Source organism: Blennius ocellaris, assembly GCF_963422515.1.
Source record: "Blennius ocellaris genome assembly, chromosome: 19".
Classification (NCBI taxonomy): Eukaryota; Metazoa; Chordata; class Actinopteri; order Blenniiformes; family Blenniidae; genus Blennius; species Blennius ocellaris.
The window spans coordinates 21442816-21468413 of NC_137668.1; the positions used below are offsets into that span (position 1 = coordinate 21442816).

The 25598-nt window shown below is 40.6% G+C and overlaps 2 protein-coding genes across 2 annotated transcripts; both read right to left on the reverse strand.

Annotated features, from left to right (window-relative positions):
• Positions 1 to 3174: 3174 nt before the first annotated feature.
• Positions 3175 to 7746, reverse strand: pigm (phosphatidylinositol glycan anchor biosynthesis, class M; the record flags this gene model as incomplete). The annotated part of the gene is made up of 8 exons (XM_080514697.1): positions 7386 to 7746; positions 6597 to 6770; positions 6369 to 6489; positions 6006 to 6258; positions 5718 to 5821; positions 4973 to 5127; positions 3426 to 3527; positions 3175 to 3342 (listed from the first exon to the last, which is right to left on the reverse strand). The coding sequence occupies exons 1-8, from the start codon at positions 7554 to 7556 to the stop codon at positions 3175 to 3177; spliced, it is 1248 nt and encodes a 415-aa protein (XP_080370823.1). The 5' UTR covers positions 7557 to 7746.
• A 1490-nt stretch (positions 7747 to 9236) lies between these two features.
• On the reverse strand, positions 9237 to 23359 carry LOC308143905 (uncharacterized protein). Its single transcript, XM_080514847.1, has 21 exons — positions 23283 to 23359; positions 22878 to 23059; positions 21391 to 21540; positions 21175 to 21258; positions 20478 to 20606; positions 19590 to 19707; positions 18339 to 18481; positions 17646 to 17723; positions 17344 to 17433; positions 17092 to 17272; positions 16733 to 16955; positions 15869 to 15909; positions 14858 to 15039; positions 13050 to 13151; positions 12172 to 12312; positions 11632 to 11749; positions 11386 to 11528; positions 10740 to 10817; positions 10528 to 10617; positions 10260 to 10440; positions 9237 to 10176 (listed from the first exon to the last, which is right to left on the reverse strand). Exons 2-21 carry the CDS (start codon positions 23052 to 23054, stop codon positions 9953 to 9955), a joined length of 2673 nt encoding a protein of 890 aa, XP_080370973.1. The 5' UTR covers positions 23055 to 23059; positions 23283 to 23359; the 3' UTR covers positions 9237 to 9952.
• Between the last annotated feature and the right edge of the window lie 2239 nt (positions 23360 to 25598).

The window sequence follows — 25598 nt, forward strand, 5'->3', positions numbered from 1 at the left end:
AAGCCGGTGGTGACTGGACTGCAGGACGTCCATCAGTACTTTACCGTTTTACAAACCTGCACTCAGACACTCAGGCTTGAATTTTAAATGAAAAATACACACTCTTTAAGTGCACATTTACAAATCCTCACAACAAAGGAGAAGCGGTGTCCCGTGGCATTAGAGATCAAGATGTAAAAGACACATTACAGTACATTTGGGTCTCGCCTACTACTGCACACACACACACACACACACACACACACACACACACACACACACACACACACACAACTCTCACTCCGAGTAACACATGTGAAACTGTGTAATATCGTTTTCTCACATGCCCAAAAGGACGACTTTGTTTTTTGGTCTCGCTGTAGTTTCGCGACTGATGCTGTGACAATGAGGAGGAGGGGGAGGAGGAGGGGAGGTGGGGGTGGCGAGGCCGACTTTAAATGTTTAATATTCGTTAATGCACGCAACCTTCCATCACGCCATCTGTACGACACTTGATAAGTAACGGGAAAGGTTCGAGAGTGACAAAGGAAGAGGGTGAGGTGGAGAGAGAGAGAGAGAGAGAGAGAGAGAGAGAGAGAGAGAGAGAGAAAGAACGAAAGTGGAGGTGAGAAAAGAGGCCCACTCCCCCTCGAAACACAATAAAATAAAGAGCACATCCAATCAAGAGGAAGGAGTGACTGCTTAAGGCAACTGTAGAGTAAGCAAAGTGTTTGATGCTTGTTGACAGCTGTATCTGAGGCCCTGTGTGTGTGTGTGTGTGTGTGTGTGTGTGTGTGTGTGTGTGTGTGTGTGTGTGTGTGTGTGTGTGTGTGTGTGTGTGTGTGTGTGTGTGTGTGTGTGTGTGTGTGTGTGTGTGTGTGTACCAAGACCTATAATCCTATACCATGCAAGGTTGCGTGACCGTTCATACCCCACTCTTTGCTGCTCCGCACACCACTTGCCCTAATTGGTCACACCCACTCTCTGCGTCTTTCTCACACACACGCCAATACACGCACATACAGGCAGATGCACCGCGGCATCCGCAGACACAACAATGTCCGCATCGCCTCTGCCCATATCCCCCGGTGACAATGAGGAGGCTCCTTGAGGGGATGTCGCAAACACGCATGTACACATGCGTGCACATTAACATGCACATATAGTCATACTCTACTAAGCATATGGACGAGAGTCACGCAACCACCCCCCCCCACCCCTCGCCCATAAAGCGACCCCCACACACACACACACACACATCCTTCCCACTTCTTGCATCCACAATGGTGAACAGTAAACAGAGCATCTTCTCCTATTGTGAAACATTTAGCCACACGAGTGCCTCTCGTATAGTTGCAGTAATTTATTTATTTTTTTACACTGTAGTCCATCATTCAGGCCCAACAACTTCCATTCAACTCAGCTTGAATGACCTTTACAGAAGGTTTTCACAAATGTTGTTCACTTTCCAACTGTGCTCTACAGATGTTGCACCTGATGTGTGCCTCCTTTCTAAAAAGTTGCATTTTAGGTGAACCAGCACTCTCCCAAAGTAACCTCTTGGCCTCCATGCTCTGAAGCAGCGACCATAAGAGAGCAGTAAGAGCTAATTCACTGATTAAAAGAGTTTAAAAATAACCTTCTGAATGTGTTGGTATGACATGGGACACACCGTTGGAAGTTACATGGTTTATGTATGTGCCCTGAGGCGACTCGCCAGTTGAAAGGTTACCGAGTGCAACCTGGTGATTCATAAACTAGATATGCAGGCTGCAGCTGACCGTGACTCATACGCACATGCACGCACATACGCAACACACAACCACACAAGCTGTTTCACTCCATCAACAAAAGCGGAGGGACCGATATTTTTCCTCTTCGCCTACCAGCTACTGTCCGTCTCCAGCCTTCACACGTTGCATATCTACGATAATTACTGCTCATGGACACCATCGGTCCCACGGGGCAGGGCTGGCGAATATGCGCCGAACCTACAGGACTACAGTGGATGCTCCAATAATTTCCATGCCAGATTAGGGGGTGGGGGGGTGAAGAGAAGAGTACAGTGAGATTAAGAAGGCACTGCCAGCACTGTTTATTTTGGGTCGTGTTCATGCTCCAGTTGACTGATTAAACTGTGAGGGTTAGGCGAGGATAGAGGCTCAAGCTGTCTCTTCAGTGGACAGATGCTTCAGCCTGCTGGTCACAAGTGCACAGTGCAGCGTTTGGTGAGGATCACAGTTATTCCACTTAAATGGCCACAAATAATTTGATAATTTGGTGTAAATAAAGTTTTTTTATTTACATTATTCTGTACATTTGGTAACATCGTTATCCTGTGCCGCTTCATATCAGGCTGAGCGTCGTGAAGAGTTGGAACCGATCCCAGGTTCGGGTCAGTGCGAGTATAAACCACACGATAGAATTTTGTCTAATATAGTATTTCTGTGTGCAAAAAATTTAAGAACATGATCATGTCACGTCAATGAGCTTTTTATTGTTTGAATTCATCAAAGGAATATTTTCAGTATTTTCCTACACACTGGGAGAATGCCGCAAAGTGATTAAGATGGCCGGGATTTACATTACGTGGGTCCAATCTGGATGGTCAATCCTAATCCCTCTTGTGAATGATGGATGTGAGCGACAACACTATCAATCGTTTCTCAGTTCGGAGCGTGAAACATAATCCTATTAACATGAAACAACAACAACAAAAAACACGAATGGGTGAGTTGAATACTTGAGTTCACAGCAGTGTCTTAAGATTTTTGGATATGATGGTTGATTCATGATTTCCGTCAGGTATTCTGCTCCTGACGGGAAACAACACATCTGCTTTGCAGAGTGTGTGCGACTTGGCCACGGGTGGAGCGGACTTCAAAGACTTACCCCCAAAAAATTGGAATAGTAGTTTTCGCCCCTGTATGAGTCACTGGATTTAAAGTGTTTTGACCCGCAAAGGCAAGCACTTAATCCCTGGGTTTAACTCAGAATAACTGAGAATCAAACTGAGGCTTTGCCGCTGAGAAAATTGCACTGTTTAACCGTTTTGTTCTAAAATGACTCGATTTAAATGAAAATGTAATTAAAAGAAGGAGGATGAGGGGGTGGATGATGGAAATTAAAAACACTTTTTGGTGCAAAGTAGAAATTGAAGGAAACTCTTTCCAGTGATGCTTTAATAATTCACAGTCACTCAAGCTTCAGTCTCTGTAGAGGCGCTGTTGGTTTGTAATGGATTACAATCTGAATCAAAATGAAGCTGTTGATCACCAAGAAGAGCAGTCCTGCGAGCCAGATCCACAAAAAGGTGTTGTAGCCTTCAAACTCCAGGAGGTAGGCTGGACCCAACCAGATACCCTATTAGAAGAGAGACAACTATGGTAGTTTCTTTTGGTATATATTAAAAGTTTGTACAAAATTCACATGTCAAACTGAATTACCTGCCCGGTGAACCAGAGGAGCAGCAGTCCTAAGCCTTGTTTTACTGACAGTCTCAGTTGTGGGATGATTAGAGGGAGCAGGCAGAGGTACCACAAGAAGTACTGTAGAACAAAAAAACATTGTTTTTGGCCCCGTGTGGACCAGAAGACTACACGTTGACTAGAATCTGATGGGTTTCATGGGCAGAAGTGAAATCTGATGGGACCAGGTGGTTTCACACACACACAAAAAAAGACTGCTGGTCTCAGCTTGGCTTATCAAGTCAACCAACACTAACAAAAAGATTAACGCTGGATTTTACTTTGATAATTCAAACGAAAGTTGACATATGGGAACAAGTTTCAGTTGTTCCTGTTGAGCCACATGTATGAATGCCATAATGTACAAGGGGCACAAATCGGTTCCACACCTGTTTGCTTATCTCTGCCCAGAGCAAACCCAGTTTTAAGAACAAAGCGATTCCTCCCACACATGTTAGGCAAGACACAACTGCAAAATGGGTGAGAGTTTGTTGGTGTGGGCTTGAATAGACATAGATATAGTGAGAGCAGGTGGGAGTGACACACAATTGCATAAAGAGACCAAGCATTAATAGTACAAAAGTAAGATATCAATCAGGACTGAAAGCAGGATTTAAAAAAAAAAAAAAAAAAAAAAGAATAAAATGTTTCTGCACAGAGCTTTAGACTGAACACTGCTCAAAACTAGAAATCCCATGAATGGTATTATTTCATCAGCACAGTTGGCATGTTTACAAATGTCATAATTTGAAACGACTCGATGTTTGACTTTCAGTGGAAGTCTGTCCAACATTACAGTCCTCCATTAAAATAAATAGCACACTCACCACCATGACAAGAGGAAGAGATAGTATCAAAAGCTGAAGATCAAGTTGAGATCAATTCAGCCTCGGATTATTATGATTACACACCAGATCCAGAAAAGACTATTCCTATTCCTCCAGCCAATTCAAGTTAAAAAAAAAAAAAAAAAAAAGACTGTCGGACACAACTGCCCACACAAAAACCAGAATAAAGAGAGTACCAGGGCACACTGGCATGGTAGTGACTCATGTAATTTAGATGGGAAACGTGCGATCAGGGAGAAGTAGAAAGAAATGGAAATACAGCTACGTAGCTTCAGGACAGTGTGGGACACGTGTACGGGACAGTTTCCACTATTGTGCAACCCACTAGAAGGTGAAGTGGTCTTCAATAGTCACTTATTTCATATGAACAGTCAAGTCAGGGGTGTCTCATTTTAATTATCACCAAAGAAATGTATGTTAAAGATGTTATGAGAAATGCCTAAACAGTTTGCGTGATGTCTTACGAATGAAGTCAAATTAAACATGTGTGAGTTATCCCACACAAACCATTATCAGTGAAAGGTAAGGAACACCTTTTTCCTCATGTTCACTTATACCTTGATACAACTGAATTAGATGTTTATCTGGATTTTTTTTTAAAACACCTAAAGTTGCACAGGGTCACAGTGACTCAGGATGAGCAGAACATGAGGGTTGAGACTCTGCTTGCTTACGCACCTGTGACGTGCAGACTTTGTTGAACGACACAAAGATGGCTGTGTTGAGGAAACAGGCAAAGGAAAGGTCACGGTGAAAGGCCCAAGATGCCACCAACAGCAGAATAACTTGGGGCAGGAATGCTGCCAGTCCGAGCCACTGGCTCCACCTGCTGTCTGCAGGAACAAAACACACAAGGAAGTCGAATCTGTAAGACTCGGTCTGCTGAAAACCAGCCGTAAAACCATATTTGTACTATTATTTGTCTTGTTTAAAATATCATTGGAAAATGAAATGATTGCATATGACGAGGTGACATTTTAAATTGTGTCATGGATTAATTTCCCTCTTGAAAGAACTTCTCTGATTCCTACAATTAAGTGACAGTCACCCATTTGTATTTCTATATGACAGGTCACAAGAATGTTTTCGACTTCTCTGTTGATTTATGAACAGAACGTTCCCTTTGTACCTGAATTGTCTTGACTACAAAATGGGAAAGTCTCAGTTCTGAGCTGCATCATTGTTATATATTCAAATTCTTTGTAAACACAGGCTCCATAAAAACACAGTTAATTCTAAACTAATGTACACAATCTGATAACATGGTAGGATTATCGCTATACTTAAAATATGCTGAATATTTCTAAGTTTTTTCTTCATCTACAGACAGATAAAAGAAACTCTTTGTTGCTGCAGGACCAGGGGAAATGACGATCTCTCCCTGAGCTAATATTCTGTGAACACATCGAAAGAGACCGATTACCTGCAGTGAGGTAGAGCATATAGAAGTATGGGGAGAAATTGTGCCTGATGTCCCTTCTGGTCACGTGATAGAAATACGTTTCATGAAGAAACTGCCAGCCATACCTGAAAAAGAGGAGAGCATTCACACAATTTGAACATTTGCATTTAAAGACGGTACACTAACTGATATAGCACAGTGTAGAATGGCTCGTGCTTCATCAAATTAAAAATAATTTGCTGAAGAGCATCATCAACTCTAAATTACAGCCAGGGTAAACAATGTTCCGAGTGTCTGTGTTTGTCTCACATGTAATAGAAGAGGGCGGTGAGTGCACAAACGAGTCCCCCAGCCACACTTGCAAAGAGGAGCAGCTCTCTGTTGACAAAACTCAGAATGAAGCCGATGAACTTCTTCCACCTCCTCCAACTCTCTGGGTCCTCCTCTGCTGTGGTTTGTCTTGTGCGCAAAGCCAGAGCAATGGGCAAGGCATATGTAATAGGGTAGATCTTCATGTGAACCGACAGGCCATAAAGCACAGCTGCCCATATAAGGTGCTTGGCTGGGGAAAAAAAAAAATAGAAGAGAAACTATTTTTTAGCACAAACATCACTTACACACCCCCACCACCCAAAAGGTAAAGAAATAAAATACAAATCACCTTCCACTCACCCTCCATACAGTATAATGTCCCAAGGACCATCGCTGCCAGGATGGACTCTGCGTTTCCTCGGCTGGATACTCCCATCGGCAGTGGATTGAGAAGCCACAGAGCAGATATCCAGCTCGCAGTCTGAACATAAACCACGGAGAGAGAAATAAAAAATCTTTGTTTTTTTTCTTCTTCTGTCAAACGGCAACACTGATCAACAAGTTCAGGCCGATGACGCAGACACAGACCTCAGAGCGGAGACCTCGCAGGCAGAGACTCCCATAGATGATCATTCCCGAGAGCACGTCACATACAACAAAAAGGATTTTGCCAAACATCACGGTGAGGTGGATGTTGGGAGTGAGAAGCCAGGCCAGAAGAGGAGTGTAGCGATAGGTTGACCTGTTGTATGGAGACTCGCCCTGTTCAAGAGATGTCCAGACAGCGATCATGGATATGAATGGTATTAAATATCAACACAGCAAAGCATCACTTAAAACGTATAACTCTCTGATAGATATTTGATTTCATTCATATCGAAAGTGTTTTGAAACTTTTTTTAATACTTACTATTATTGTTTATATTCTGTATCACTGTCCTCTGCTGCTGTAAAAGTGAAAATGTCCTCATTGTGGGACAAATAAAGAATGATCTAATCTAATGAAATCTGAATTGGTGACCTCTTTTTGGGAGAACGTGTTGTTTGGACTATTTGATAACTGCATGGTAAAAAGAAATCTTACTTAGCTGATAAATAATCCATGATGCATTACATTCAGTGAGGAAAAGGGTTGTTTTATTGCTTTTAATAACAAGTTCAAACACGACATGTTCTCAAATAAAACAGGAGAAACCTGTCCTTTACTGAATTTATTTAGATAAACCTAAACCAGAAGCATGAGATTTAACTTTTTCTTCTCGTTTTTCTTTATTTAATCATTGTAGGGTTAGGGTTAGTATATAAATAAATACAAATTAAATACATTTTCCCCCTCTTTTTTGTAAACAATACGTCGCTTCTAATGAATGACGTCACCTGCGTGATGAACCTCGCTGCGTCCGTGAACACGTGATAGTCGATATCGGTGTACTTCACCACCATGGTCCTGTCCTGGTAGTCTCCGTAGAAGACCAGAGCCAGCCGCAGCACGAAGGAAGATGCGAAGAGGACACGTCTGTCTGCGAGTTGCGATACGAGCCCCTCCATCGTGAACCGTCACCATCCAGAGGAGCTGCGACCGCCGGAGGCGAAGAGCGAAGTTTGCTCGTTTCGTGGACGATGAGACGACCAAACTGTCCGCGGACACCTCGGCTCTGCTTTAGCATGCGGAGGATTCATATGGTGTTATCTTCGTAAAACGGGCGAGCAAAAAGACATTTGTTTCAGGAGAGGAAAGTTTCAAATGTGACAACACGGAAGTGAGAAGGAAAACAGCTGATTGGTGCCTCTTCTTTTGCGGCGGACAGGCACGTAAAGCCACCCAATGAACTCACTGACGCCACCTGCTGTCCTGGAGGGGAGCTACCACGCAATATAATAATAACAACAAAGATAAATCTAGTGTCTGCACTGTCAGCATGTAATGCACTGGAAGGTAAAACATCACTGACATGTCAAACTTCACACATGAGGATTGGTTGCACAAGCCAAGAAGGCACAGGATGGGATATAATTCTCCAGACCTCAATAAACCTGCAAATAAATATGTATTTATATATTGTAATTCATATTGCCTGTTGAACTCTCCTCGATATCCATGGATAGCAAGATGAGCATGTCTGTTCTTCTCCTTTGAAAGGCATGTCTGGGATCTGTCAAAGCAAACTTTTATACTTCATACACTCTCACCTCAAAAAAACTGGTAGGACGGCTCCCTGTACAGCCTGTTGGCAACACTCAGGGCATGTGAGTTATCTGCACTGTTGAACTCACTCAGCAGTTGACCAAAACGCTGATGAACATTATCCCTACAAACGGGTGTTGTCAAGTACTGAGCAGTGGGCTTTATCACTGATCTATTGTGCTTTTATCTCTGAATCATTGGAGTGTTGTTTTAAGAGAAGATAGCGGACAAGCTCTTGCAAAATTCAGGCGAAGTCATTGCTGAGCCCACACACTTCCCAAGAGTGTGTCTCACTGAATTCCTGGTAACTCTCTGCTAAAAAGAAAATATTTACAGCAAGCCCGTGTTACTTTCACCTCTGCTCTCTTTCTACATATCTGTCAAAATCCAGTCATTCTCGCTGGCTTACCAGAGACAATCAGCTGCCTCCCTCAATCTAACCAGTGGAATAATTATTTGTTTTTACACTGACCAGTGTCAGTCACATGACAACATTATTCATGCTCAAGCAACATTTTTTTGCTATTTTATTATTTCATGTTTTAAATGACAATTCTGTGTAGTGTCTGCATATGTCAGTGTGTATGAATGAGAAGAGGCTCCAGATGTGTAACCAGATGTTCTGTCCGCATGATAGTGTTGAATGTAGATTTTATTGTGGATGCACTGTTAAATTTAAGAGTGAACAGCATAAACTGCACAGAATTATTTACTGCAATGGTCGTGCACGTGTGCAGCACCAGAGCTCTGTTTTCCTTGTGTACACGGAGAAGGGGAGCGTTTTCAAAGGTTTACATTTTCAGTGACTCGGTGCACCATTGTCGTGTAAAAAAAACACCCGAAATGCGACAAAAGCTTGCTATTTTCACGAATATCCAGAACCCAAGAAGAAGAAATGATGATGTCACTATGCTTCATTTGACTTCAGCACATCAGCTCATAGAAACTGTACAAAGCGTGACCTTCACTTTGAAGGATGGGACATTTTGCTAAACATCATGTGATTGAATTAGAAATGAACCAGACGGAGAATTCAATAAGGTTACTTGCATTTATTATGTGATCGTCATCAACACACAAACTGTCGGTGGAAGAAATATGCAGAAAAGAACATGTCCTTCACAAGAATAACTGGTAGATGTTTAACAAACACGAAAAACTAAATGCAAGTTCATGAACTTCTTTTGCGTCCATCAAGTTAGATAATATGAAAAAGGGAAACAACTTATTATTAGACACAATATCTTAAAATCACGAAGGCCACTTCACAATTCAATTAAAAGGTTTATAGTCTGTACTTATTGAACTTTTATCCAGTTTTCTAACATTTCTCAGTGTCACTGGAATTTTATCAAGACTCTTTGGTTCAGCAATAATATAAAAATATGTCGCATGAACTGTTGGTAAAGTGCAAAAAATATATTATACCATTGGTTACAATTAATGTCTGCATTGCCAGCGTGTAAAGTACTGGATAGTAAAGTTATGCTGACATGTCAGGCTGCAGCAAATAAGGGCTAAAATTCAGAAGTTCAGGTTGAGGTTTGGTTACAGAAGTCAGGAAGGCACAGGATAAGCTCATATACAAGAGGTGAGATGATTCTGGAATTACAATTGCATGGTGAGATGGGTATATGTAATGGGATACCCCAGAGCTGAGTGTACTTCCAAATAGAATTGAACCGACTTGCAGTATACCACGCAATACATGTTGCACCTTTCACATGAGACATGCTGGGTTGAAAGATAAAGTGTGTGCTCAGGGGGAGCAGTATCGGCCCGCGAAGAGGACGCTCATGGAGGCGTTGTGCCTGATAAAGAACAAGAAGGGGTGATCAGCGATGAAGGGGGGTTGAATCATGGCACAGCGCAGCATCATGATAGCAGCGGTGGCTGCAGCGGCCTCGGTTCCCTCCTCGTTGACCTCCACGAAAGCCTTGTGGACGACTTTGGACAGCACCAGGTCGTTGGCAGGAGACATGCCTGTTCCCCGGGAGAGAACGAGCGTTGATAACAAGGAGCGATTTGAGAAAAGTTAAGCGGCACGAGAGTGAGATGCATCGTACCGGAGAAGTCGCTCATCGTCATGTCAAAGGCGTCCGCCATGCCCATGCTGATCAGGACATCCTTCATGTCGTACTGCTCCTCCATCTTGAATCGAGGCAGGCCCACCTGAACCTCGGTTTCATCCATCATGTCCGGACGAGTCCACTCCACAAAGTTCTCGTAGGTCAGCACGCTCTCCAGCTGCAGGTGGGGGGTGTGATATCAGTCAGCTGCTGCTTCACCTGAATCTTGTATATTTAACTGAGTGTAAATGTGAGCGCGTTGTACCTTTTCCAGACCTGTTGAACTGTCTTCGATATTCATGGGCAGAAAGATGAGCATGCTCAGCTCTTTCCCTTTGTAAGGCATCTCAAGGATCTGTCAAAACAAGCTCTCAAACGTTACATGTATGACACTGCTGTTTAAAAAAAACCAACAAAAAAACAAAGACACTGAATCTGTTTCTCGTAAAGGTCTTGAAGACGAAAGGTTTCAATTACCTGGCAGTTAGCTTCAGGGATGAAGGTCAAAGGAAACTTTGTTTTCTGGAACATCATCTTCACTGGTTTGGTTTGGTTCTGAAAACAAACACAAAAATTCTATCTTTTACACACCACTCTGATGATTCGGTGCAGTCAGAATACTCTGACATCACTATTGGGGGCGGGGCCAGAGCGGAAGGATAACCTTTGACCGGGAGAAGGTGAAATACTTTACATTACTTTTCTCTGGCCTTCGCCCTGTGCATGTAAAGCCATTAACAAAAACCAATGACTTCTAAAACAATATAGAGCTTGCAATCATTTTTTCCCCTTCAAACTTCGCAAGAGCCTAATTCAGATTACAGAAGTGTGAAAAGTGACACATCCGGAACACAGCTGATTGCACACTATGCATGCTGCTCTGACGACTCCCGTCTATTTGTACATAGAGTGTTCGTTATGTAATTTTGCAACTTTTTATTCACATATTGTACATACTTTTTTAAAAGTTTCTTTTCCATGCTCTTTTATAATGCTATTTTACTGTTGCCATTCTCCATGCACAGGAAAGAATACATTTCTTTCTGACGAGAAACAGATTTTCTGCTGCACATATGGCAATAAACCAGGATTTATATTATGTTCACCCGGCGGCAAAGTTTACCTTGCTGATCCTGAACTGTGCGTCACGTGTGGCCGTCTCCTTGAACTGCTTGTTCCAGTTGCCTTTAAAGTAGATGGCGTTGACCAGCACAAGTTTGGTCATGCTGTCCACCACGCCCTGCATCAGCACGTCCTTAATTTTACCTAACCAAAGATATAAACACATTTTTAGTGCATGTGCAGAGCATAGTGTCATTTACATAAAACTGAATGACACTTAGAACATGCAGCTATGAGCCGCCCCCACCTTGTGTCTGTTTCTCCACCCATCCATTGATATTGACTCTTGCTGCTTCAGCGCTCTTGGCGAAGTCCACAGACTCCAGTTCGGCGTTGTAGTGCTTCCTCGTCTTCTCGAGGAAATCCTGAAAATAAAAGCAACATTCAAGATCATCCAAACAAAAATGGATAATTTACTTCACTTTATCAAATGCTCACAACTCGCTCATTCCCTTCTGCTTATGAATGTGTGAACAAACGTGAAAGCACACACACTAACGCACCTTGTGTTTTTATAAGTGACTGGCATGGATTTAAATCCACTCAGAGCAGCCTTTCTTGAAATTCATCCACAACTAATGCTGACTCTAACCTTATTCTGATCATAAAACATGTATTCTACCCAACATTGTTATTATATTCCTAATAGGAATTTGCCTTTTGTACACGCAAGGATGACAAGTCACCATAATTTAAGTAGGTTAACAGATTAATGTCCCCACACTAGAAATGCATATACATCCTCTCTCTTACACACACACAGTCTCACACAGTCACACGCACACACCTCAACAAACTGGTAGGACTTCTCCCCGTACAGTCTGTTGGCAACACTCAGGGCAAATGGAGCATCTGCCTTGTTGAGCTCGCTCAGCAGCTGGCCAAAGCTCATGTGCACATCATCTGTACAATCCCGGGTTTTCAAGCACTGTGCAAAAAGGAAACAACAGTTACAAAAAAAAATTTTTTTTACAAGCTGGCCTGGTGGTGTTATGTGTTGCGTCCCTTTCACACCCAAGTTGAATGAGCATCCTAAAAATAATTTTATTAAAAAGTATTTAATGCTTTTTTTAATAAAATGCTTTTCATAAAAGCACTTTATGAAAAAGCTTCCCTCCACCATGGCGTTCTCTCTGTCCAATGTATTTCATCATGGCATTGATAGTCTGCTTCCAAATCAGAGGAGATCTTACATTTGACTCCTTGTTTTGCCTGCTTGTTAAATTTAATTTCAAACACATGCATATGTGTCGTTGGAATAATACCATGATGTACAGCACACATTAAAAAAAAAAAAGAAAAGAAAATTGTAGAACTGGTTTGCCCCCTTGAAACATATTTTCATGCATTGTGAGTATTAAGCATAATTTCCAGAAGCTGCTGACAGGAGATAAGAAACCCACCAGGAAGAAGCCATAAAAGGACAGGACTGCATTCCAGTGTATTATGTAGTACTGTTGGGCTTGGATCAGTCGGAGAGACACAATAACCCTTTGGTAGACTGCCCAGAGCAAGGTCTACTCCCAGTTTCACAACAGTTTTATAGAAAGTCAGTAAGGCAAAAAGCAAAGTCGGAAAAAAAAAAAACCCCAGCGTTAAATCTCCCTGGAACCACCCGCACCACCTGTTAGTATAGAATCCCTGTATTGTTTGCTTGGGTGCTACCTTCTGCAGAGCCTCTGGCAGTCTGAATTTGACCTGCTGTTGCATCTGCATCTGCTGCATTGCCGCAGGCTGCGACTTTTCTGCCTTAGCAAAGCAGAGGACCTGGGGGTGCAATTGTTACCTATAAATCTTGAAGTTCAACACGAACTCTGCTTGGTTGGGTACTGTCAATGATAATGTCATTTCTACAGGGGTGGGTGGGTTGTACTTTACCTGCAACACAGTAATCCTAACATGTATTAATAAATACACATTTCAATATAGTGCTTTAATTACATGCAGACCTAAAAAAAACAATACTGTAACAGTTTAAACCATAAAGCATTAAATATTTCCCTGTGAATGCAGGGTTGTTTTTAAACATAAAATGCCAATTTTACCATCAGCTGCAGGTCATATTACATCACACTGTAAAATGCGTGGAAGTGGAAGTGGAAGTGCTAAAGGGTAGTCACACAGAACAACGATGCAATCAACTCTCTGCGTTTACGACAACGCCTGTGGAGGTCAGGGTGGGAAGACGCATTAACAAATAGCTTGACTACACTCACTCGGAAGTGCATCAAGAAACTCCTTTTAATATTCTTTTTCTGGAGAAAAGTGTACAGTTTTATGTTTTACACTTTCAGCTCCTTAGTTATTTCAGCTACTGCATTGGAGGACCTGTATATGCTTCTTCTTTCCAGTTTTCTCCAATCTATGAAAATCTAAATTCTGGACAAGAGCCAATACATCATGCAAGTCGTTAAGTTAAAATCCACTTAAAACACAATTTGATTCAAGCTATGAAACTTCAATATATTGTAGAATCATTACCGGTACACAAAATTATATATGTCAAGCCTGTTTTTATTATTATACTACAGTAGTATTGCATCACAAGAGACAAAGGCTCGACCCAGACTAACTTATTCATTTAAAAATATGTTATAATGACAATTTTATCATGTTTTAAATGGTCAGAATTATTTCTTAATCCCAGGATTATGACAGATGACAGAATAGTTCTTCCCCTCCCACATACTCACACAAACCAGCTTGACTTTTCCGGGTGTGGCTTTACCTCCATTGTTTTCTCCAAAAGCCAGCAAATGTTCTCGTCTTACAATGACGGCTCACACCTACATTCCATCTACCACTCTCAATTTGTCCAAGGAGAGTGGTTTTTGCAAAAAGCCTCCTTGCATTATACTAATTCTAATTATAGCATTAATTACCTGGTTCATCTTGTTTACCTGCTTTTAGGTAAAGCAAATCCTGTAAGGTGTGAGTGATTTTCTTTCCAATGTGTTTGAGTATTATCCAATAAAACACACAAATATATTTGCTCTGTATAATAATTTCTGCAATATTTTTTTTTTCTTTATGGGAGATCTTTTGTTTTTCTGAACAAGTCACTGTTCTTAATTCTAAATTGTGCAAGAGAACAACACTCAGATTACAATCAGTTGTACGGTGCAGTAAATAGTCTCTTTTCTGTAATTGACTGGGAACTGATAATGTGTACTTTGTACTTTTACTGCCTTTACACTTCCATATTGTTTTGTTTCCATAGAAACACAACATAAAGCTGGCCCTCGTAAAAAAAGTCGGACAGAGCAGATCTTTGTCATTTTTGCTGACAGAGGAAGACTGACGGGGGCGTTCACACCCTCAGTTACCCCACCCTGGTGAGCACCACCTGACTCATACCCAGCATGCCGTCTTTACTTAAATATATAGCATTACAAAGATACACGTCGTTGAGTCAGACCTAAAGATTTCCCCACATGAAAAACACATGGCAAACAGGTAATGGGGTATTATACCTCTGACATCTGTGAGGCTGTGTTGCCCCCTGCCCCCAGCATCACCATAGCCAGGGCCGAGGAGATGCTGAATGGAGAGAAGAAGACGTTTGCCGTGTTGTCATTATCGCTCAGCTTTTTGAGCAAGGCCAGAGAGAAGGCAGTGTTGGCATTGGATAGAGCGGATGGTGATGCCATGGTGTCTGAAAAAAATACAAACACAAATTTAGTTACAAGCTTTATATCCATGTGCACTGAGTTTAATATTTGAAGGCAAAGTCCACAATGAGATTCCAATTTTTTTCTGCTGATCATTAGAGAATATACATATTTGGTATATCATAGATTGTAATAAAAACTCAGCTGATGTATGTCATTCATTCATTCATTCATTCATCTTCAGCTTACCTAAATAAAAAGTACAGGGTCAATTCATGCATTTATTGTTTAATCTAACAATTCATAAAAAAGAATGCATAAGTAATACAGAAAATAACTGAGTGGTATTTAATCCCAGTGTTTTCGTTGTGTTAAAGGAAAATAAGTAGCATATTGTAGAGATTAAAAAACAACAACAACAACAACCAAAAAAACATTCCTGAACTCATTGAAATTATATGGCAAGATTTAGTTAAAAACACACAACTGAACGACATGACATTGTAATAACTCGATGGGAGATGTTATGCTGCGGTTAAACATCTGGATCTTCGACATGCAAGTTCACCGATGAGACGTTTTTTTTACACCTACGACATGAATTACTTAGTCTATTACTTCCTGACATCAGGTGTTTAGACGAAAAATACAACACATCCACAAGCAAAGGGAACGAGACACATTGACACTTACTTAGATTTGTCGTATCTGAAGGTTCAGCAGGGATCTGGAGTCTCTGCGATACAGGTTGACTCGTGCTGCAACTCCAGTTTTATTGTTGACAAACCGACACACCCTAAACTCCACTTCCGCATCTGATCTGTCAAAGTACGGAAGCCGCGTAGAATAAAAAAAAGACACGAGACTGTTCACTTGTGCGCATGAGCTGGAAAAAGAAAGACATAAAATAGCTCCTGTTGTACAAGGAGTGACATTTAAGGCAAGGGAAACCGTGCTTTATAAAGAAATAAAGAAAACACATTAAAACAAAGTAATTATGATTCTCTAGAATTAATAAAGTAAAAGCTTTACTTAGGTAAAGGTAATGAAATAAGTTATTAAGATAAAGATAATAAATAAAGTAAAATGTATTGTTGTCTGTGTCCATAATTGCATCTAAATGGGTTTGAATTATGACTTGGAATTGCATCTTGAATGAACCACATGGAGAATAATCATCCAATAAGGTTTATTACATTATATGATGGGATTTTAACAGAGAAGCTGTTGGTTGAAGCGATAACTGTTTTTGGGAAGGGGGTGCAAAGGTTGCCAAGGCCTGCTTTTGCTGGACTAAATGTAAATTTGGCCTGCATCTCAATCATGGTCCCAATATTTTCACAACCTTCTGCTTAGAAACAGCTTATTAGATTGTGGTGAGGAAAGAAAGTTCATTGTAAAAGCAATTGTAAAACAAAGAAGCATGACACAAATAAAATTTCGTATGTTTATTTTTTTTTTATGTTGACACAGAAATAACATTTATTCATTAACTGATATAATCTTTAATAATTGATATTGTGACTACATGCATGCACAAACAAGACAAAGGCAAGTTAGTGACTTGGATTTTTCCAAAGTTTTGTTCGGTTACTGTTATTATTTGTTTTACCAGACAAGATATCCCATACCATGGCATTGGAAGCAAAGAATATTGAACAATACAGATGCAGTATTTATGCACAGGCCCACCAACTCGAAGTGTGTCCAATGTGTACGTTTCACTGTAGTGATCACTCAGGGGAGGAGCATCTTCCAGCGAAGAGGATGGACTTAGTGGGTTTATATTGGATGAAAAAGAGGAAAGGGTGGTCTGCGAAGAATCTGATAGGAATCATCACACTACGATTACTGATGACAGCTCCAGTAGCAGCAGCAGCCTCAGTTCCCTCCTCATTTACGTCCACAAACGACTTGTGGACCACTTTGGACAGCACCAGGTCGTTGGCTGAAGACATTCCTGTCAGATTGAAGGAAACGAGACCAGAATTCATTTGCAATGTCTGCAGACGATGTGGTTTCTTTATATATACGTTTTTCAGTTACAGCACTTCGCTTCAAGACTTAACAGTTTGTGCATTTATTTCACATCTCACCAGAAAAGTCGCTCCTTGAGACATCGAAAGCATCCGTCATGCCCATGCTCGTCAGGACGTCGTTCAAGTTGTACTTCTCCTCCATCTTGAAGCGAGGGAGACTCACCTCAACGAGATTTTTCCCCATCTTATCCACATCTGTCCACTCCTCAAACTTCTTAAAGGTCAGCTCCTTTTCCACCTGCGTGTGGACGCTGGTCAGTCCATCTGTTTAAAGTGCTTCGCCTGGTGAACTGCGCGTGAATGTCTTACCTTCTCCAGGCCGGTGGTTCCGTCCTCGATGTCATTAGGCAGGATGATAAACATGCTCAGGTCCTCTCCTATGTAGGGCAACTCCAGGATCTGTTTGTAAAGATTTCAGTTTTTTTCATATTATTCCATTGGAATGCAATGGTCAAAAATATTATTTTGATTTTCATATGAAGAATGAAGCTCATCTCTCATATGAAGATGAGCTCTGCTCATCTCATTTTACTGAAATCTGTTCAAAAACAATCAAATGCAACATGGATAGATAAAAACACACTATACAAGTGGAGAACACAGGACATTACCTGGGAATTGACCTCTGGAATGGTGTTTATGCAGAGCTTTGTTTTCTGCCGCATCATTTTCACTCGTTTGGTCTCAGTCTGAAGATGGAAAAAGGGAAAGATTACAAGCTGATGCATCAAAACTTCACAAAACGTTGATTCTCTTAATAACTGTAATTCAAGTTTGTTTGTTCACTTTATTGTTGTGTACAGCAGTTTGATACTATCATCTGACATAGTTTTAATTTGCAAAATCTGGTTGCATTTGACGATACTATTAAATAATTGTCAGGCTTCTTCAGAAATGTATTTTTTGGATGAAAAATGGGAATGATTATGAAAGAAGGAATTCATCCTTGGCCAGAAGCTGGTACTGTACTCTTGCCTCATAGCAAGATATTTGTGGATGGAGATTGCCTGTTATATTTTTGTGCATTGTGGTTTACCCCCACAGTCCAAAACCGCGACTGGCCTTGAATGTCCAACCCTGCACAATGCTGTTTGATGCCCAGTACATTTGAGGAACTTCATAATATCATTCTCATCTCACTTTAACGGAAGAGAGAACCAAACAGTTTCCTAAGTTAATAATTAATTTGTTGCATAGATAGCAAAATCAAAGCCAATGTGGCTACAGGTGGTGTGGTGGCAGACCTCAGATCATCTGTGTTATATTAAGTATAATTTCTTCAACGCTCTTCTGTGTGCAGTCACCTTGTTTATTCTGAAATAGTCATCAACCGTGTCTTCCTCCTTGAACTGCTTGGCCCATTTGCCTTTGAAGTAGATGGCGTTAACCAGCACCAGGCGGGTCATGTTGTCCACCACACCCTGCAGCAGAAGGTCCTTCACCTTACCTGGTGAGCGACACGGAGCAAAAGTATCACCATCATCATCATCATCGATTACTTTTCATGCGCTAAAAAAAATCTACGTTACAATATAACTACTCTCACAAATTGAAAAATGCACGTTATTTCCTCTAAGTCAGGATAATTTTTGACAAAATCCAACAAATGTTCTGGAAAATACTATCAACATTTTACACTTGAGGTAAAATCTGGTTCAAAGCTAACCGGGATAAATTCCTTACAACACAATGACAATGTACTTAGCTGAACTATGAGGGATTGGTGTGAGACACACTCAAACGAGGTGTGGAAACTTGAAAAACCAGAAACACGAAGCATTGCTCAAAACACAGGCAGTGCATTGAAACAAAATGACAAAGCGGCAGGGAGTTTCTGACAGGGAGTTGCTGACAGTGCAAAGGGTCAGAAAGTATTACCATTTCACTTTAGTGATTTACACACTGTGGTAACTAATGGCGGCCACACAGTTGTAGCCTGGGAATTAATGCCTTCCTTTGTGGAGTTTGTATGTCCTTCCTGCACATTTGTAGGAACTACATTCTGTATAATTTGATGTACCACAGGGAAAAGCTCAACCAGGGACAGGAGTTGAAAATTAGCATTCTCTGCTACACACTCTGTATGTGTCGCATCAGCTGCATCTTTCATGTTGTAACTATGTATGACCACATTGTCCCTGTCAAATAAATAAATAAATAAATAAACATTTGAGGTTCACCCGTCATGCGGCAAGCAACCATATTTGATCACTTGTAGCGGTTTTTATTAACCGATAATGAGCACATCGCATTTTTTTAAATGACAATTTGATGAAACATTGAGATTTCTTTGAAGTTGTGAAATCTGTTGTCATTGCTTGTCAGTTTTAGACTTTTCAACAGATTTTGTTTGACTCTAGAAAATCCCAAATGTAATTAAAGCCTGTCTTTCCATTTCCAAATATGAGTGTGTAAATCAAATGGTTTGTCTCTGTTTGTCCCGTGACATTCTTTCTTTCTTGCCTGGCTCCATTAATCCAATTATTTAAGTATGGGCTGAACGGTGCTTATTGGGATTAACACGCTGATATGATATCACTGCTTCCCAGACCCACCCTGTGTCTGCTTCTCCACCCAGCCGTTGATGTTGAGCCTGGCCTCCTCTGCGCTCGATTTGAAGTCCACAGACTCAAGCTCGGCACTGTAGAACTTTTTGGTTTCTTCAAGAAATAGCTGTAGTCATAAAAAAAAAAAAAAACACACCTTTGAATGACCACTTTCACTCATTCACTGCAGGACAAATGATATCGTGCATAACACCACACCCATAAAGGATTGCTACATTCGATATGAAAAAAGTAGGTTAGTGGATGTGCAGGTTGAAACGTGTCGCCATGAAAAAGTACTGTCTGAGAAAAGTACCAACTGCATGATGGATATTGTAGGATACAGTGTAGAATTATACAATGTGTGCTATAGTGGGATATAGTGATTTAATTGCTCTAAATGTATTGGTGTTACAGCATTGCTTTCATCCCAATTTAGTATAACACATTTACATTTTTCAAGATTTTGATTAAATAACGCAATTCATGCCTTTCCACAAATAAATGTTGTTGGAATTTTGTTGTTTATTCACGATGTACAGGTTGAGATTTATATTCTTTCCAATCATATAATCCAACAAGTATTCACTTCTTTACCATTTGAGAAATAATATGTAACTCTTTGACTTTAAAAGTTAAATAGTTGAAATCTCTCTGATTGCACAACAATAATGCAAAAAATCTTTGTGCACACACGAGTCAACTCTTTTATTTTTGAAGGGAGCAACTGTCGCGGTATGCAGTTAGACCAACGCTCACACTCACACACACACACACACACACACACACACACACACACACACACACACACACACACACACACACACACACACACACACACACACACACACACACACACACACACACACACACACACACACACACACAGACACACACCTTGACAAACGTGTAGGACTGCTCCCCGTACAGCCTGTTGGCCAGATTGAGGTCGTACGGAGCAGCATCTTTGTAGAAACCTCTGAGGAGTTCAGCGAATTTGGCATGGACGTCATTCTGGGCCACGTTCTGGGGGGTTTCAGGCATTGCAGTTGTTATTTGAAAACAAACAAACAAACAAACACTGAGCCAAAGACACATCAAACACAACTTTCTCTATTGTTACTGTTGATTCTTGTCATTTCCCACCTCACCTGTTAAGTGATGAGAACAGGCTCCAAACCATGCTCCATGCTACATGTTTCCATTGTTTTGAGATGATTTGAATGTTTGCAGCTTAAAACATCGATTTTGGTTCATGTAGTGATAGTATTTGATTTATATTGTTTATTGAAGTTGAATTAGCCCTTTGTTAACCTGCTAACATCACTCACTTTGTTCCAACTGTCTGCACTTTGACCTTTGCACTGAAGCAGGTGGTAATGTTCTCATCATTTAAAGAAAAAAATCACCTACACACTCCCCAAGATAAGAGAAAGTTGCTCTATTCATGAGCCCAACCCCTGTACAAATTACAATGGGGGAAGAAAAAAAAAAGTGCCAAAATTTGAAATGAAACCCAATAAGGTCCAGAACTGAGATGTAAAACCACCCATGAAAGATTTAACTTAATACACTCAAACGCTCAATCACCCACCGGATTTTGTTGTTTATAGCCTGGAAAAAAACGCTTTATCTGCAAAATGGGTTTGAACAGTTGGTAGATGAATCCTGAAAACATCTGGAAAATATCAAAGAGAGTGGCGGGCAAATTACGTGTGAACCACTGCGGCATGAAAGTCTTATATTGCCGCACCGCAAGACACCCCACCCCTGATCATTAATGACCCCACGAGTTTGGTTTTGTGAGCACCTGGAGAAACTTGGGCAGCCTGCTGGGCTGCTGCATCTGCATCTGCATCTGCCCCTGGGGCTCACTGGGTTGTGGGCTCGTGCTGGTGTCAGTGGCCATCGATTCTACCTTCGATGACCCTATTTCCTTTGACCTGGTGAACCCGAGCACCTGGAAGAGAAATCGAGCATTTTGTTTATTAGAATGAGTGACACTGTGAAGACAAAACAAAGTTAGGGTGCGGTTTTAATCCTAATGCGACACGACTATACAATCAAATCCTGACAGCAATCTGTGAAAGCACAAAACGAGCAATCCAACCTTAGCTTTTCTAAGTTTAAGGTGTTTAATGTGAGTTAAGAGTTAAGAGTTGAGCAAGTCTTGTTGCTGCACTACTGAATCCTTGAAAACTGATAATCCCAGGCGGTTTGCCCGCACAAGTTTTTTACCCACGACGACCAGTGCACAGTTACATCAGCAGGTAAAATTCCATCCGAAGTTCATCTTCTTTATCCTTTGTCACAAATTTAAAAAAAACAACAACACCAAATTTGAAACTATGAATCTGAGAGCTGGTTTGAATTGTCCAGTTCAGCTGCCTTCCAATACACATCAGTCTGACAGATGTTGCTGCATCAACTTTCCATGTGCCGACAGCAGCCAAGATCCAAACATAAAATCATGATGAGAAGTAAGCAGTTGTCAGGGTGCAGGGCATATTCAAAAGTAAAACAACAACAAAAACATTCATGAGATTAGATAAAAAGGTGATTCTGTCAAATTTAGTCAATCTTTGTATCTGGTCAAATGTATTAACCCACAGCGAGCAGCAAAACAGAGAAACAACTCACAATACATACATTGACACATCTATTTACTTAGCAGATGAATGGCGGTTGGAATAAAACACTTCTTGTGCCAATTGGATCTGCATGAAGGTAAACTGAACCGACGACCTGGCGGTGACTTGGAGCATGGCTTTTTATCAAAGTTCTCATCTTGGTTGAATCATTGACACTGCTGAGTGGGTCACGTGCAATTTCGCAACAGCTGGATATATAAAAGAGCAGAGAGTACACGGCCTTGAAGGGAATCGCTAAAAGAGTTAAGGACATTTGATAAAATGCTGTTCAGTCTCGTCTGCTGTTCGCTAAATATATCAGTGCCTTTGGAGTGGATTGGAAACTCCACTCTATTGCATAAGGTACCACATGTATACAGTTTAATGTGAATGAATACATTCATTCTGTACTGTGCTGTACTGTTTAATACATAATAGACAGTGCACTCAGTGCACTACGAACATGACAGAACTTGAAACCTGAAAACCACACCCTTTTTATATTGTTGTCGAATAGAAGTGAAAAATTCCAACACTGTGACAAAACCACTGCGAAATCATTCACTGCGTATGTGAGTTCTTTCAACACTACTGGGTGTGTTAACATAATGACTGTACTATTTTGTCTTGTTATTTTTTTTTTTCTTCCCCCCCCCTGTGTGTGTACCTCTGACATCTGTGCAGCTGTGTTGCCCGCGGCCCCCAGCATCACCATGGCCAGGGCTGCAGAGATGCTGAACGGGGAGAAGAAGACATTCCCGGTGCTGTCGTCCTCGCTCAGCCTCTTCAGCAGAACCAGAGCGAAGCTGGTGTTCGCGTCGTTCACAGGGACGGACATTGCCATTGTGTCTGTTCCAGAGGGGAAACAGTTTAGCAGCAAATGAGTGACAACTTGAATTTGACGACCGATTCAAAGAGCAAGATACAATTTATCCCTCAGCACAATTTTTAATTTACGATGAACTCTGAATATAACTTGCCAGTGGGTAGCTACAACACTATTATTGACAATTTGACTCAAACAATGTTAATGTCAGCTGACAGCAATAACAAAACACATCATTTAACTCACAAACAAGCTTGCCTCTTCCAGTCAGAGAGTATTGCTGATAATTCCAGTTGAGTGAAGCTCAGCTGGAGTGATGTGTGTTATTTAACATGAGGGCACTCCCAGTGTCGGAGGCTGCAGCTTGGCAGAGTCAAGAGTCAACACCCATCTATGGAAAACACACCCATTGTGTTTGGGTGCGCACGAAGTGGCAGTGGTGGGATGTGGATTCGAACTGTTTCCTCTGGACCATGACCAGAATGAAATGGAACATTTAGATCATTTAGAAACAATCCGCAGCTTTCATGAACGTAACTGTTTTGATCATCGAATCCCACAAAATGCCAAATTAAACACGCGGAGTACGGTGTGAGAATATTTCCCATCAGATTTATATCTTATCGGTGTTGTTTCTTATGCGAGGAGAGTCTGAAAGTGTGTGTTAATTCCTCTCTTCTACACTTCAAACTACTGATTCTTTTCATGTGAGCACATTGAGGCATTCATTTGCCTGTAAACTTAAATAAATAAATAAATACATTCCATTCTGCTTTTCCACTTTGTTTGCAACTCTCCAACACAGCTGCTGCAGAACAGAACACACTGATTCGACTTCTCTTTCTATTAGAAACACATTATCACTGGAAAATCTGTTCTATATAAAACACCAACACAAATGTTCTCACTACTCATTATAGTTTTTTTAACCATTATTTTTGGACGACCTGGAAGGTTCTGACATGCTCTGCTTATTGCTGGCCTACCTACATATAGATATTGTTGCAGCACAGGCTGATCCATTCATTTATATCGATGAAAGTGAATTAAAATAGCTTAATCTTGAACCATTATTGAAATATCTCTGAGTACATTAGAGCACAGTACAGTTCTGATGACTTTTAAAGGGTTAATTTGACTATTAGCAGGATCTGCATTCCAATCAAAGGGAGGTTTCATATCATTTTCATGGCTACTATATAATTTCTGACAATTCTACCTCTGGAAGTGACAATCTCGGGAATTCAGTTAGTGTCAAATAATATGAAGCACTCTGATATTGAGGATTGTCACATCATCAAATATATAGTATTTTAGTCAAAAGACTTGACAGTACTTATTAAAGAAAGTGAAACTTTTTTCAGAGTCACAATTGACTTTACACTTTATTTTACACTGGTTTTTGTACGAAGATTTGTATTTACAATAATAATGATGCAAATATTCATTTCTCATTATGGGGAAAGGATCCGGAAAAAAACCTCACAGATTACATCGCTGCATACATTTTATATATTTTTTAACATTTTTCATTAAGCGACTAAGTAGTGTGTTTTTAACTGTTTTTAATTTCCTCCAGCAGGCTGTGCCATAAACCTGAAATAGAGAGAGAGAGAGAGAGAGAGAGAGAGAGAGAGAGAGAGAGAGAGAGAGAGAGAGAGAGAGAGAGAGAGAGAGAGTCATCTACAGGTTTGTACGGTGTATTTAATTTTTTTTAATCTTTTGATAGCTCCCATTCGAAAAATATTGCTGTTTTTTAACTAATGTTTTTTCTCTGAGTAACACTTCCAGTGTAACAGTCTTTTATTCTTCATTAGAATAAACTCTCCTGTGTTCCTGAGTTTTGCTAATCTCCTCCTTTCTTCATTAGATGACCTTACCATTGTTCCCATGTACTTATTTGAACACAAACAAAGAATATAAGATTTAAAATGGTGATGGTCACTGCCACCTTTCAGAAAAAAAGGCTTGAATTGTTCAGATCAGTTGTGACACTTGTAAATACTTCTAGTTGCTCAACCCTGGCTGTGGTTTTGATAATGTGCCCAAGCCTCCTCTTGGGGGCGCCAGAGAGCTTGAGAAGCAGCAGGAAGAAACTATGGTACTTTGATTCCTTTTCCAAGCACAACGGCTTTCTATATAGAGATTTTTCCCCCCTCTATTGTGATTTCTTCCCAGACATTGCAAGAAATAACGTGTGGCTTAAATTATTATTTAATTTTAGTAAATTACATTTTGAAAACTGAATTTATTGTGTGGTGAGTGAATGTGCATCTGGTGTGCAATATGAACATTTCTTGAACTAATATAAGAGGACAATAAAGAAAATGATTTTTATGTTGGTTCTCATGTCAGAAGACCAGGTTAGAGTTCCTGTGCGTTGATTCTGTCCTCCCACAATCCAAAACATTACATTTGATGTTATTGAACATGGGTGTGACCACCTTCTGCTTAGAAACAGCTTATTAGATTGTGGTGAGGAAAGAAAGTTCATCGTAAAAGCAATTGTAAAACAAAGAAGCATGACACAAATACAATTTCATATGTTTATTTTTTTTTTAT